The sequence below is a fragment of the Pleurodeles waltl genome, chromosome 3_2 (genome assembly GCF_031143425.1).
Source record: "Pleurodeles waltl isolate 20211129_DDA chromosome 3_2, aPleWal1.hap1.20221129, whole genome shotgun sequence".
Classification (NCBI taxonomy): Eukaryota; Metazoa; Chordata; class Amphibia; order Caudata; family Salamandridae; genus Pleurodeles; species Pleurodeles waltl.
The window spans coordinates 133,864,883-133,879,844 of NC_090441.1; the positions used below are offsets into that span (position 1 = coordinate 133,864,883).

At 47.5% G+C, this 14,962-nt stretch overlaps 1 protein-coding gene across 2 annotated transcripts in view; it reads left to right on the forward strand.

Annotated features, from left to right (window-relative positions):
• AIPL1 (aryl hydrocarbon receptor interacting protein like 1) overlaps positions 1-14,962 on the forward strand; it is a 286,910-nt gene that overhangs the window by 218,152 nt on the left and 53,796 nt on the right. For both annotated transcript variants that reach the window (XM_069227003.1, XM_069227002.1), the window contains exon 5: positions 7,693-7,834. In XM_069227003.1, the coding sequence (XP_069083104.1) occupies positions 7,693-7,834 (142 nt within the window). The remainder of the gene's footprint in view (positions 1-7,692; positions 7,835-14,962) is intronic.

A 14,962-nucleotide genomic window follows, 5' to 3' on the forward strand; every position in this document is an offset into this window, starting at 1 on the left:
AAAACCAGGTCGCAACGCAAGAAATCGAATTTTTTGCGATTTCTTATTTGTGGTCTGCGAATGCCTTTCATGCATCACAGACCACTTTTTTGCACTTGCAAACGGACGAATTTTGCGATTCGCACCTTTTGCGAGTGCAAACTTTTTTCATACATCTGGCCCATAGTGTGCACAGATTCCAGGGGTTCCCCAAGAGGCATGACAGAGGCAATAATAGATAATACTAATGCTTTATTTGAGGTAGTGTGGTCGAGCAGTTAGGCTTATCAGAGGGTAGTGTTAAGCATTTGTTCTGCACACACAAGCAATAAGTGAAAACACACACTCAATGACTTAACTCCAGGCCAAAAAGTTTTTATATAGAAAAATATTATTTTGTTAAATTATTTTTAGAACCACAAGATTCATTTAGCAGGTAAGTACATTAAATGAAAGGTACTTTGTATACTAATAGTTGAGACTTTGAATAGATTCTATATTGTACACAGTTTTCATTAAAATGGCAAAAAGCTATTTTTAAAGTAGACACTGCAATTTTCAACAGTTGCTGGGGGAGGTAAGTACAGTACAGTTTCAGAGGTAAGTACCACACTTACGGGTTCAATCTCCGGGGCATAAGTTCAATGCAACCCCATGCACCCAGCAGCAGCAACACAGGGCCGGTCAGGTGCAGAGGTTAAACATGAGCCAAAATAACATGGGCGCCTATAGATACAGTGGGTACTCCGGTTCCAGTCTGCTTGCAGGGAAGTACCCGTGTTGTCAGAGGGCAGACCAGGGGGGTTTGGAGGAGTACTGGAGGGGCCCCAAGTGGGCACAAAAAACACACCGTCAGAGGCACGGGGGTGGCCAGGTGCAGTGTGCAAACAGGGCATCGGGTTCCCGATAGAACTCTATGGAGGGACCTGGGGATCACTTAGGCGCTGAAGCCAGGGCACGGGGGGCCTCTTGGGCAAGCCACCTACTGAGCAAGGGTGAGGGCCTCCTGCTGGTCGTTGCTGCACCGGTGGTAGGTTTCTCACGGGCCTGGGGGCTGCGGGTGCAGTGCTTCTGCAGGTGTCAGATATCTTCATCGCGGGCAGTCGTGGTCAGGAGGGTCCTCGGGATTCCCTGTGCAGGCGTCGTCGTAGAGGTGCAGCGAGGTGAGCCCAGGGTGTATACATCATCGGAGTCACCTGGGGGTCCTCCATGGATAGTTGGTTTCTCTGGACACGGGCCAGGGACATCGGGTGCAGAGTAGTGGGGACTCACACTTCTGGAGTGAGGTGGGAGTCCTTTTAAAGATGGATGTCTTTTCTTCTGGTTGGGCAGAGCCGCTGCCCATGGGAGTTCTTGGTCCTTGTTGCTGTAGGAAGTCCCCTGGAGGATTTTTAGGGGTTGCTGGTCCTGTAAAACTTGTCACTTTCTGGTTGCAGGGTCTTTGAAGCAGGAGACAGGCCGGTAGGGCTGGGGCCAAGTCAGTTGTCGTCTCCTTCTCTTCTCTGCGGGGATTTCAGCTCAGCAGTCCTTCTTCTTCTTGTGAGGTTGTCAGGAATCTGAAGATCTGGGTTCAGGGTCACCCCTAAATACTAAATTGGGGCGGGCATCTCCACTAGTTGGAGTTCTCTGGGGGCATTTCAACACCAGACATGAGCCTTTGAGGCTCACCGCCAGGTGTTACAGTTCCTGCAGTGGGGAGGTGTAAATCACCTCCACCCAGTGCAGGCTTTGTTTCTAGCCCCAGAGAGCACAAAGGCTCTCACCCAGGGGGGTCAGAAACTCGTCTCTCAGTGCCAGGCTGACACAGACCAGTCAGTCCTGCACTGAAGGATTGGATAAAATACAGGGGGGCAACTCTCAGATGTCCTCTGTGTGCATTTTTTAATAAATCCAACACTCGCATCAGTGTGGGTTTATTATTCTGAGAAGTTTGATAACAAACTTCCCAGTATTCAGTGTAGCTATTATGGAACTGTGGAGTTCGTTTTGACCAACTCCCAGACCATATCCTTAATATGGCCATACTGTACTTACAATGTGTAAGAATGGTCTTAGACACTGTAGGGGCATATTGCTTATGCAGCTATTCCCTCACCTGTTGTATAGTGCACCCTGCCTTAGGGTTTAAGGCCTGCTAGAGGGGTGACTTACCTATGCAACAGGCAGTGTTTTGTGGGCATGGCACCCTGATGGGGATGCCATGTCGACTTTGCCTTTTTCTCCCCACCAAGACACACAATCTGCAATGGCAGTGTGTATGTGTTAGGTGAGGGGTCCCTTAGCATGGCACAACACATGCTGCAGATCTTAGGGACCTTTCCTGGTCACAGGGCCCATGGTACCACTGATACCTTTTACAAGTGACTTATCTGTGTCCGAGGGGTGAGCCAATTGTGGAAGCAATGGTACATTTTTAGTGAAAGAGTACTGGTGCTGGGGCCTGGAAGCAGGGTCTCAGCACACTCTCAGTCAAGTCAGCATCAATATCAGGCAAAAGGTGGGGGGTAACTGCAACAAGGAGCCATTTTCCTACAGATGTTCTGCCATATTTGTTTTTGTTCAGAGTGGCACTGTTAGACTTGGTCTTTCTCTAAACGTTTTTCCTGCTTGCCTCATATTGTTGCTGATTCTTTTTGTTGGCCCTAGGACGTCCCCCCTGTTTCTCCAAAGGGGCATGGCAACCTATTCCTCCTACCTCATTCTGAGACCTATCTGTGCCATATTGTACTTTCCTGTTGGACCTGTCAGACTTTGGGTGGTCTTCCCTGAAATCTTTTGCCTACTTGCCTCATGTGTTTTCTGATTATTTTGTTGGCCCTAGGACTTTGAGCACTTTACCACTGCTGATCAGTGCTAAATTGCATGCGCTTCTCCCCTAAGCATGGAAACATTGGTGTATACACAATTGGCATATTTAATTTACTTGTAAGTCCTTTGTAAGGTGGTATACCATATACGCATTGCCTGGAAATTAAATGCTACCAGTAGGCCTGCACCCCACCCACATAAGTAGCCCTTTAAACATCTCAGGCCTCCCACTTGGCATTTAAAACCCCTTGCCACGCTTTAAACTCCCCGTTTATTGCATATGTCACCACTAAGGCAGGACCTAGGTACCCCATAGGGCAGAGTGCTATGTAACTAAAAGGTAGGACGTACTTTTGTCGTAGTTTGGACTCTTGCTCTAGGCAAGACTGCTGGTTCGTGGATGACAGTACTTTTGTTTGTAGGCAACTTTTGTCCCAACCTTACCAGCTCACTAGCAGCACCTCACCAGAAACACAATAGTAAAAGGTGATTTGTGGCAGCCTTTACGCATGGACTCGAGAATAAGGCATCTCAGGGAGTGTCGTGGTTAAACGGAGATTACCCCTTTCTCACAGATATATAATGTCTCACACAAACACAGGCAATGACAAGGATGCAGTAAAGTTTCAATAGTTTTTATTTAACACAACTGCAATTTACGATATGTTGCATGGTCTGGAATGATTAGGATAATGAATAGTGCAAGAAACAGAATTGTGAAGACGAGAGTCATTATTACAAAGACCCCCACCATCTTGCAATGCATGAAAAAGACATACAAGGTGTAATATGCCATAATACCCTAATGTGATAGGCCTAACCTCCTACCTAAAGGAGAGCTGGGTTTGTTAAACCTAATCTGCCAATACCATGTCCATGAGAGGAGCCCTCAACCCTTGTTACCTTGGAATGAGGTCTCTATCTCAGACTCCGCAGGGACACGAAGACTGGGTCAGCGTCAAGACGACGTGCAGCATCGATATCAGCGATGGTGGCGATGCCCTCTGGTCGGAATCCCTCTGATTATCTGTCTAAAGTACGATGTATTTATACAGATCTACCAGGACCCCTGACATAGGTGTGTTCCCAAACAATAGATAACAGACATGCTTGGGACGGCAATTATTATAAACAAATCCCTCGAAAGTATAGAGAGGGAAAATCCCTAAGTGTGAACACCTACTCTTGTTTGTCTTTGTCGCTTGATCTTGATGCCTTAGCGGGGTGTCACTGATAATGCAAAGCATAACAAGTGGCCTAACTATAAACAAGGCGGGCATCTTAGAAATTAAAAAAATTAAATGGGCTAAGACAGAGCAAGCTAAGTAGGTTAAAAGTCACTAGGTGACGGGGGCACGAGTCTGCAAGCCAGAGGCTAAGCTAACTCCTGTTATCCCATTAAAACAAACTAGGATTCACTACATTTTTAAGTTTTACATGTCCTGCTAGTGAAAAACTCCCAAAGTCGTTTTTCACTACTGTGAGACCTACCCCCCTCATAGGTTAACATTGGAAATTCCTTAATACAACTTTAAGCTGTAATTTCTGATTAAGTAGTAGCTATGTCATGTTTCACATCATTGGAATGGTAATGATAAATCCTCTTTACTGGTAAAGTCAGATTTAACATTACTATTTTAGAAATGCCACTTTTAGAAAGTGGACATTTCTCTCCTCTTACAGCTCTGTGTGCCTGCTTCCTGTCTCAATTACACGTCTGGAGTGGGTGACACTTTGTACATTCCCTCTAGACAGCCACAATCACAGGATTATTAGGCATGCCTGAGTGCTTATCTGCATTCTGATGGCTCTTTCTGGGCAAGAAGGACACAACGGGATGACACTTACAGCTGAATAGGCAGTGTCTTTCCCCACACAAAGGGATGATTACCCCTACTGAGAGTCTGGATCCAGGCTGTGTAAGAAAGGATACTTATGCACTCTAAAGACCCTTCTTTTGAAGTCACTCCCACTTCAAAGGCACTTTTGGGTATAAGTGCTGGGTCTCTGAGCCCACCAAATCATACACTTCTGGACCTACAGTTGGACTCTGTCAGAAGTGCTCTGCTGAGCCAAGGACTGTTACTCTGCTGGACTGTTGATCTGGAAGGACTGCTTCTCTGCTCTGCTGTTCTCTGAACTTGCTGAGGGACATGTGTGCTCTGCCTTGCATCCTAAAGTTATCTCCAAGGGCTTGCTGGCTTGGCTTCTGTTGTTTGAGACTTAGGGATAGCAAAGTCTCTACCTCTGCTCCTGTCCCTCCTGTGTCTGGTTCACTGGAAGGGGACCCAGATACTTCCTCCAGCGAAAATCGATGCATCGCCTATGGGGAGAGGTAGAACCAACAAATACTCACTGTTGTAGGAGTAGAACCGGCATATAGCCTTTGGAACCAGCACTCTCCGATAACATTGTTGCGGCATCAGAACAACCGCATTGTCACCACTACTGAAGGGAGATCAGCACATACATTTTCTGCATCAGCTTTGGAATCAAAACATCGACATTGCATCAGAACCACCACATCTCTGCCACTCCTGTAGGAAGATTGACGTATCCCTTCATTGCGTGGAGAAACCCAGTTCATCAGCTTTGGAATGATGTGTTGCAGCAACGGCGCTTCACCTTCGGAAGTGACACATCGCTAGTACTGCATGAGGAAAAGAGACTCATCTTGTGACTGCAACCAGGTTTAAGGTACTTTGCTCAGCGCACCCTGTGTGAGTCCAATGACTGGCCTGCACTCCATCACACGAAGCCTGAACTCTTCACTGTGTCCTGGTCCAGTGTGACCTTAAGTAACCCCTAAAGCGTTATTTACTTCTAAGTGTTATAACTCTTTTTATTATTCTAAAATGCATATCTCAACTTCTACTAATTAGATTGTTGTTGTTCTTGATTTCTTTATAAAATTATTGTCTATTTTTCTAACCTGGTGTGGAGTCTTTTTTGTGGTGTTTCCATTGTGTCATTGTGTTTAGATAAGCATGACTGCTCTGTGCCAAGCTACCAGAAAGAGCGCACAGGTTATCTTTTAGTATGTATCTGACTTACCCTAACTAGAGTCGTTGTCCCTACTTGGACTGGCTGCATACCCCTGCCAACTAGAGAGCCCATTTCTAACAGGCACTTTGGGATAGTTTACAGTAAAAAAACACATGACGTGCTGCAACCGTGGGTCGGGGCAACCCTGGCAACATTTACCCCATCGGTTAGTGAGTGGCCAGGAGTATCCCCCACCCACAGGCTGGCACTGGCCATAAAGGTGGCACCCACAGTACCCGCTTCAGAACACTTCTGGATCTGTGGGAGACAGAAGAAAGACTGTACCTGCTGTTGAACCTATGGAGAGAGACCTAAAGGGCTGTACCTGGTCCACAGTTATACTAAGGGCAGAATAGTGGACTCCAAGGGCTAGTTGGATAGCCCCCTGTTCAGCTGTGGCAATACAAAAGCTGCACAAAGTTCAAGTCTCAGTTCATATCAACTGACAAGTACCAATCGGATTTGCCCTGGACCCTGCTGTGGCTTCTGGGAAATTGAGTCCTAACCTCAAATGGTGCCCAAAAGGGCCTGGACCTTGGCTGGTGTTACAATGTACTATTTCCCCAAACTGCAAGACTGGACACTTAGGGGCACATTTATCAAGAGAAGTGATGCAGCTTGTTGCAGCAAACCACCTTGCTGCGCTGCACAGCGTGACAGGGAAAGGGCAGGAATCTGCTGTATCTATCATTATACAGCACACTCCTGCCTTTTGAATGTGCTGCCTAGCGCTAATGCAGGTACTCTTGCACTGTGGTGCAAGGGTGCCTGTGTTGTAAGCAGGATTGTTTTTGTGCAAGAAGGGACACCCCCTTCCCCTAGCCCCCCAGGTCACTTGAGGCCCCGCTGGGGGGGGGGAACCCCCCTCAGTTTGAAGACCCCTGCACTTCATTGTCTCTCAGTCATTGTCATATAATAATGCATCTATCTGACCTGCATTGAGCATCTTCCTGGCTGTTCGTTCACAGCTCTCTTATCAACTGAGAAAACGAATTTTTTTTTTCACCTGTAAAATGTATTTCTATGATTTTCAAGTATAGCATATCTGGAGTTCTGTGTACTTGGTAAAATGCCTTGAATTATGAGTCCACATGTGGAAATATGTGCGGAAGCACGGATTCCTGCACTTTATTACCCACTGTATATGTCTTGTAGGTGTACAGCTCAAGATCCTACACTACTACAGATTTGGTGGTATTACCCCTCCATGATACTAGAAATTCAAATGCCATATTTGGATCTACAAATAATTATACAATGGCTTTAAACCATGGCAACTTTGGCCGACTCCTATCAATATTCTTTCCCATTTTTCAAAGGGCCAATTGTTATGGTTAAGATTTGAATTTAGAAAAAGAGAAAACTAACCATTTTAAGACGACCACAGAAAATGTTGGATTGTCAGGATAAGTCAATACAATTTTTGTAATTGGCGTGTCTTGAGGGATGTAAACAGGTACCTTCTGCCCTAAAGAAGAATGTGAGCAAATGTGTTCTACTAAGTGAGAGAGAGAGGGGCGATAAGGGACAGAGTGAGAAAAAGGGCCTGATTCACAAAGGTAATTTACACTTTTGAGTAATTTTACACTTTTGAGTACCTTTACTACTTTTTGGTACTCCCAATCCACTTCTGCAGTAACTTGCATTTACTATAAGAATGCAGTTTGTGAACACCGGAAAGTAGCAAACTTCCTCAAAAGTGTAAGTTACTACAAAAGTTAAGTTTGTGAATACCATTTCGTAGTAAGTTTTGCAGTACTAAGGTAGCAGTACAAAACATGCTAGAAAGTTGGGTTTTGGAATCAGGTCCTCTAAAGTGTTTGATTATCAACAGTGACAAATTAATTTTTTTCCCCTTAGGAAAAGCCTTGGGAAATCCCTTGGATGAAACTGGAAAAGATGATTAATACTCTTGTTCTGAACTATTGTCAGTGCTTGTTAAGAACGGAAGAGTATTACGAAGTACTGGAACACACCACCGACCTCATTCAACATCATCCAGGTAAGCAAATCATCATCTACTCACAAAACTGTCTGCAGGAAAGCTCAAAATAGACTTTTTACTGCCATTTCGGTGTGTTAGATGCTACAGGGAGATCGCACAGAACTGTTCTTAATTGAGAGTCTGAGCAGAGGAGCAACGTTTACTCAGCCACTGTGCTTGGTAATTCAGTAGGGACTTAGCAACAAGCGTACTATCAATACCATAGGTAATTTTAGCCCGATGTCTTTCCAAGAAGGAGGGACATTGCCAGAGGGAAATGCAATGGAAACCAAAAGAATGGCATTGAACCACAAATGGGGTTCGTTTTTTAAAGAGAAAAGGGTACAAAATGTGGTCCTGGTTACCCACTTTGTCTTGCTTGGTTTATTAATGAAATATCTCCTCCACTGACCTTGGTATAGAATGATCTGTCATTTATAAGAGGTTTCTAAACTTTTGGCTGGAGATAGATGCCTATTTGTGCTGAACATTCAGAAGCAGCAACATTACAATCAGGCCAGTTTTAGATCTACTCACAGTTTCAGACAGAGGGCCTAATGTACTAAAAATGCATTCAGTAAAAGTGGTTGCTATTTGAGGCAGGTTGCAAATTGTGACCCACTATGATTGTCCACAATCCCAGGCATAGTGGGCTGCTGGAGTTAGCAGGTCACCATATCCGTGACTGCTTTTCAACAAAACAATATATATATTTTTTTAATGGAACCTATTTTCCTAAACAAAAAATGTGATGCGTTTAAAAAGAAAAATAATGTTTTACAAACATGTTTTATTAGTAAGTAGTGGTCCCATGGACCATTGCCTACTCCTAAAGAAGTTCTTTAAACATTAATATAGCGAAAGAGGTCAAGGGACTCCTTTTCATTCACAAATAGCTTACCAAGTCCTTTGGGGTTATGTTAATATATAAATGATTTGTGTTGGACCTGGCCCTTTTTGCAGGGTTATCCCCAAACGTTTTGCCTCCTTCCTCCTATTTTTTTCTGAACAGCTTTTTTTTGGCTTTAGGACTCTGGACACTTTACCAGTGCTAACCAGTGCTAAAGCACATATGCTCTCTGTTAGAAATGGGGTTTTTGGTTGGCAGTCAGGTTACCCCCTGTCCAAGCAAAAGCCCTCACTCTAGTCAGGGTAAGTCACACACAATCCAAGATTATCCTGTGCCCACCCTCTGGTAGCTTGGCACGAGCAGTCAGGCTTAACTTAGAAGGCAATGTGTAAAGTATTTGTGCAATAAATCATACAATACCACCATATAGCACCACAAAAATACACCACACAGTGTTTAGAAAAATATATAATATTCATCAGGATAATTGTAGGTCAAAACGAATAAAGTTGCGATGTGAATTTGTAGAGATATCACTGGAAAGTGATATAAAGGGCCATATTTATACTTTTTGATGCACAACTGCGCCAACGCAGTTGTGCGTCAAAAATTTTAACGCCGGCTAACGCCATTCCAAAGCACCATGCGGGCGCCTTATTTATTGAATGACGTTAGCCGGCGCAGCTGACTGGTGTGCGTCAAAAAAAATGACTCACACCAGGCAGCGCCGGCGTAGGGGAAAATGGAGCTTGGGCGTCAAAAAATGGGGCAAGTCAGGTCTGAGGCAAAATTTTGGCCTCAACCCGATTTGCGCCATTTGTTTTGACGCCCAACCCCCATTGAAATGACTCCTGTCTTAGCACAAACAGGAGTCATGCCCCCTTGCCCAATGACCATGCCCAGGGGACTTATGTCCCCTGGGCATGGTCATTGGGCATAGTGGCATGTAGGGGGGCACAAATCAGGCCCCCCTATGCCACAAAAAAAAAAAACAGAAAAAAAATACTTACCTGAACTTACCTTAAGTTCCTTGGGATGGGTCGTTACGAGCCCACAGGTCCCTTAACGCCTGCCCTGACCAGGCGTTAGAAAATGACGCAAAAGCGGCTGGACGTCTTTTTTTAAGGCCCGCCCACTCCCGTGCGTCATTTTTGCACGGGAGTTTAAATAAGGCGCACATGCCTTAGAGTCATTTTTTAGAAGGGAACGCCTACCTTGCATATCATTAACGCAAGGTAGGTGTCAACGCAAAAAAATGACACAAACTCCAAGATCTTTGGCGCTAGACGGGTCTAACGCCAAAGTATAAATATGGAGTTAGCTTTGCGTCGGATTTGCGTTAAAAAAACGACGCAAATCCGGCGCAAACAGAGTATAAATATGCCCCTAAAATGTCTTAAGTCTTTAAAAAGCAAACAAGGTCTCTTTCAAGCACAAAGTACCTGGTTTGGAGTGGAAAATCTCCTCAGAGGGCCACAGAAGAAGAGATACGTGGAAAAAGGGTGTGGGCGTCGATTTCTTCCCAGCACACACGGACTTGCGTCGTTATTTTTCACGCGGGGAAGTCGTGTGTCGTTTTCCGGTGCGCAGACAGTCTCTTTCTGTGGATCGCGGGGATTACCAGATGTCCCGGGTCTGTGTGTGGATTTTCCTGCTTGTTTTCCGGATGCACGTCGTTCTGCGGGGCTGCGCGTCGAAATTACGATCTCACGGCAGGCGTCGCGTCGATTTCTCCTCTAGAGGACGGCGTTGTCCTTGCGAAGCTGTGCGTCGAAGTTTCGGTCGTCCCGAAGGCGTTGCGTCGATCAGCGTCGGTGTGCGGCGTTTTTCTCGCCGCGGAACAAGCTGTGCGTCGTAATTTTCGGCGCACGGAGCGTCCAAGTGAAAAAGAGAAGTCTTTTTGGTCCTGAGACTTCAGGGAACAGGAGGCAAGCTCTATCCAAGCCCTTGGAGAGCACTTTCACAGCCAGACAAGAGTTCAGCAAGGCAGCAGGCCAACAGCAAGGTAGCAGTCCTTTGTAGAAAGCAGACAGTTGAGTCCTTTGAGCAGCCAGGCAGTTCTTCTTGGCAGGATGTAGTTTCTGGTTCAGGTTTCTTCTCCAGCAAGTGTCTGATGAGGTAGGGCAGAGGCCCTGTTTTATACCCAAATGTGCCTTTGAAGTGGGGGAGACTTTAAAGAGGGGCTAAGAAGTGCACCAGGTCCCCTTTCAGTTCAATCCTGTCTGCCAGGGTCCCAGTAGGGGGTGTGGCAGTCCTTTGTGTGAGAGCAGGCCCTCCACCCTCCCAGCCCAGGAAGACCCATTCAAAATGCAGATGTATGCAAGTGAGGCTGAGTACCCTGTGTTTGGGGTGTGTCTGAGTGAATGCACAAGGAGCTGTCAACTAAGCCCAGCCAGACGTGGATTGTAAGGCACAGAAAGATTTGAGTGCAAAGAAATGCTCACTTTCTAAAAGTGGCATTTCTAGAATAGTAATATTAAATCCAACTTCACCAGTCAGCAGGATTTTATATTACCATTCTGGCCATACTAAATATGACCTTCCTACTCCTTTCAGATCAGCAGCTACCACTTCAATACTGTATGAGGGCAGCCCCAATGTTAGCCTATGAAGGGAGCAGGCCTCACAGTGGTGCAAAAACGAATTTAGGAGTTTTACACTACCAGGACATGTAAACTACACAGGTACATGTCCTGCCTTTCAACCACTCAGCACCCTGCTCTAGGGGTTACCTAGGGCACACATTAGAGGTGACTTATATGTGGAGAAAGGGGGGGTTTAGGCTTGGCAAGTACTTTTAAATGCCAAGTCGAGGTGACAGTGAAACTGCACACCCAGGCCTTGCAATGGCAGGCCTGAGACAAGGAAAAGGGGCTACTTAAGTGGGTGGCACAACCAGTGCTGCAGGCCCACTAGTAGCATTTAATCATTACTAGGGACTTATAAGTAAATTAATAGTCCAATCAGGCATGATTCCAGGTTACCATGTTTTAAGGGCGAGAGCATATGCACTTTAGCACTGGTAAAGTGCGCAGAGTCTAAAAGCCAGCAAAAAGAGTGCCCAAAAAGTGGAGGGAGGCAGGCAAAAAGTTAGGGGTGACCACCCTAAGGCTGTCAGGTCTAACACTCTCTGTCTCATTTGTATTGGTGATTGGTTTCTCCATGATTGGCATATTTGATTTACTAGTAAGTCCCTAGTAAAGTGCACTAGAGGTGCCCATGGCCTGAAAATCAAATGCTATTAGTGGTCCTGCAGCACTGATTGTGCCACCCACATGAGTAGCCATGTATACATCTCCCACCTGCCACTGCAGTGTCTGTGTGTGTAGTTTTGTACTGCCAATTCGACCTGGCAAATGTACCCACTTGCCAGGCCCAAACCTTCCCTTTTGCTACATATAATGATTAAAATGACAAGAGACATCAAAGACTGGTGAAGGGGATCAGGAGCTGCAATTTTTTTTAAAGGATAAAAATTTGCTATAAAATTCCTGTAGGACGCCTCCTGGGTCGACGGCGGCGCGGTGGCGGCTGTTCATCGATTGTGGTGCCCCGACGGAGCTGGTGATCGACGGGGGAGAGCCTCCAACCCGAGCTCTCCTCCCGGGATCGGAGCCGAGGCGGGGAGCGCCCGCCATCTTGAATCGGCGGAGGAGCGGAAGGCGGTCCGGGGCCGCGAGTGCTCGGCCGGCGGCCCGGAGGGCTGGCGGGAGGCTTCCCTAGCCCGCGCAGCGCGGGGGAATGCAGCGCATCGGGGCGGGGAGGCGCCTCTGTCCCAGAGCGACCGCTGGGGACCGAGTCGCGGCCCCCCCCCCCCCACTTTGCAACGCGGACGAGGGCATCATCACCCCGGGGCCAAAAACAGGCGGCGCCCGGATCTCAGGGGCGTTGGCGGCCAGCCCGCGAAAGAGCAGATTGACACAAATAAACAAAGCTAAAAAAAAAAAAAAAAAAACTTCAAGGAAAAAAAATAAATAAAAATAAATAGAAAGGGAAAAGTAAAGTAGGTGCTGTCCCGGGCTTGATGGGTGCCCCCCCTGCCGCCTGGACCCGTGGGCGTCGCGACAACTGCAGAGGCGCCATATTTGAAGGAGCAGAACTGCCTGGTGCAGGTGGACACAGACACCTAAAGATTTGCTCCCCTCCAGGCTAATGAACCACCCGACAAAACGAGGAGCGGCAACCACGGGTGGGTCGGCGAGGCCGGACCCGCGCCCCCCCCTCTCCCTGCCCCTTCCCCCTCTTGCCCCCGCATTCCCCCCCGGACGGGCACCCCGCCCAAAGCCGAACCCGCCTTGACTGTGCGCTGACGCGGGGGGGACGGCGGGGACGGACTAGGACATCGCAGGTACAAAGACTGGTAGGATTAGCCTCCACCCAATCTGGATCACACTCTCCCCCTCCCCCGTACCGGGGGCAGCTGAGATCGGACGGCCCCCCCCAAGCGCCCCGGAAGTCAACAGGGGAAGGCCATGAACACCAGGCTTGCATACTAGATCCAACCAAAACCTGTCCCCTGGCACGAGACCTAGCAACAAGGAATCATAACTTAAGCCAGCGAAGAGGGACAAAAGGGGGGGGGGACCCGCCACAACCCAACAACGAAGAGTGCCTTGCAGCGGCCTGCGGGACCCCCTGACGGGCGTGCACGATGTCGGGAAGACAGAAATCAACTAAGAACCAAGAACGAACCACACAAGGCCCATCTGCCACCGACCAACAGCCAAGCCCGACTCTACAAACGCTGGAGAGTACACTTGGTCACAATCTGTGCAATTGGAGAGGGTATTACAAGCGATAATGGACACTAAAACCTCCCTGGAAGGTAGAATAGACGCGGTATCGCAAGACTTGAACCTTCTTCGAGTGGACCACCGCAAGCTATCGGAAAGAGTCAAAACAGTTGAGGAGGGACTGACCGAGCTATCACCCGCAACCCAAGATAATCAAAAACAGATTCAACGTATGGATGCGGAATTGAACGCACTATGGAAATGTGCGGAAGAAGCTGAGAGTAGAACGCGCCGGAATAACATTCGCTTTCTGGGATTTCCTGAAAATATGCAACAACAAAGCATGGAAATATCCTTAGAACAATGGCTAGTCAACGAGGTGCTAGGTGGGGCACCATATAAGTTATTTACTGTGGAAAGGGTGTACAGGATACCGGGCAGGTCCCCGCTCCCTGGGCAACCACCCAGACCATTGATCGCCAGATTCTTAAACTTCCGGGACCGTGACGCTATCCTACAACAATTCCGCAACAAAGGCCCATTCAACTATGAGGAAGCAACCATCAATGCATACCCAGACTTCACCCAAGAGGTGCAAAGAAAACGCAACTCATATATCAAGGTCAAACAACGCCTGCGCGAAACTAACATTAAATACGCATTACTCTTTCCCGCCAAGCTGAGAGTGATAGCAGATGATCGCACCCACATATTCAACTCCCCGGAAGACGCCTGGACGTGGTTGCATGCCAAAGGCCTGGCACGCATGACCGATGAAGCGGAGGGGGGAGAAGAATGGTTGCCCTCGACAACAAGGAAACGATCCAAAAGGCGGACTAGGGCCCAGCTGTCTGCCCAACAGGCAGCGGTAGAAAGAGCAAAAGTCTTGAAAGATACCCCTCTGCTGACCCGAAATAACTTTGAAGAAATCAGGGAACTACCTGAGATCAACTCGGACTCGGACACGACCAGCTCCGCTTCTACTGTAATAGAGGACTCAAAAGGTCCGAGGATCACCCCCAGAACGGCGGATGACCTTTGACCACTCCCAAAGGCACTATCTTTGTTCTGTTACTCTGGGGAGATGTGGCCGGGCGCTCCGGAGACCCTAGGTGGAATATGGTCCCCCCGGAGAAGAAGAAGCAGCATCCTATTCAACAAAAGTGTATCTTTTGCATAATTTTATCCTTGGTGGTCGGGGCGGCGGGCCGGGGGGTGGCGGGTGCGGGGGGGCTGGGGGCGGACACACGCCCCGAGGGCGTTCACCAGTATTAGCAGACAAAGTCCACGGTCCGGTGTGAGCCCCACAAACGAGCCACATCAGACCGTCATGACAACACCACCATGGTTATCCAGCAGGATAGGTTTTTTCTTATATATATACGAGATAAGTAGTTCCATATCAATAGATAAGAGTGCGAGGGGATTAGTTGGGGGGGAGGGTAGTAGTAAAACAATAGAAACACACACCATAGATCCATTACAAAAATGCAGACCCTGCTGGGATAGGCAAACATACTTAATGGCACAATCGGAGGGGCAACCCACTGATAGACCAACGAG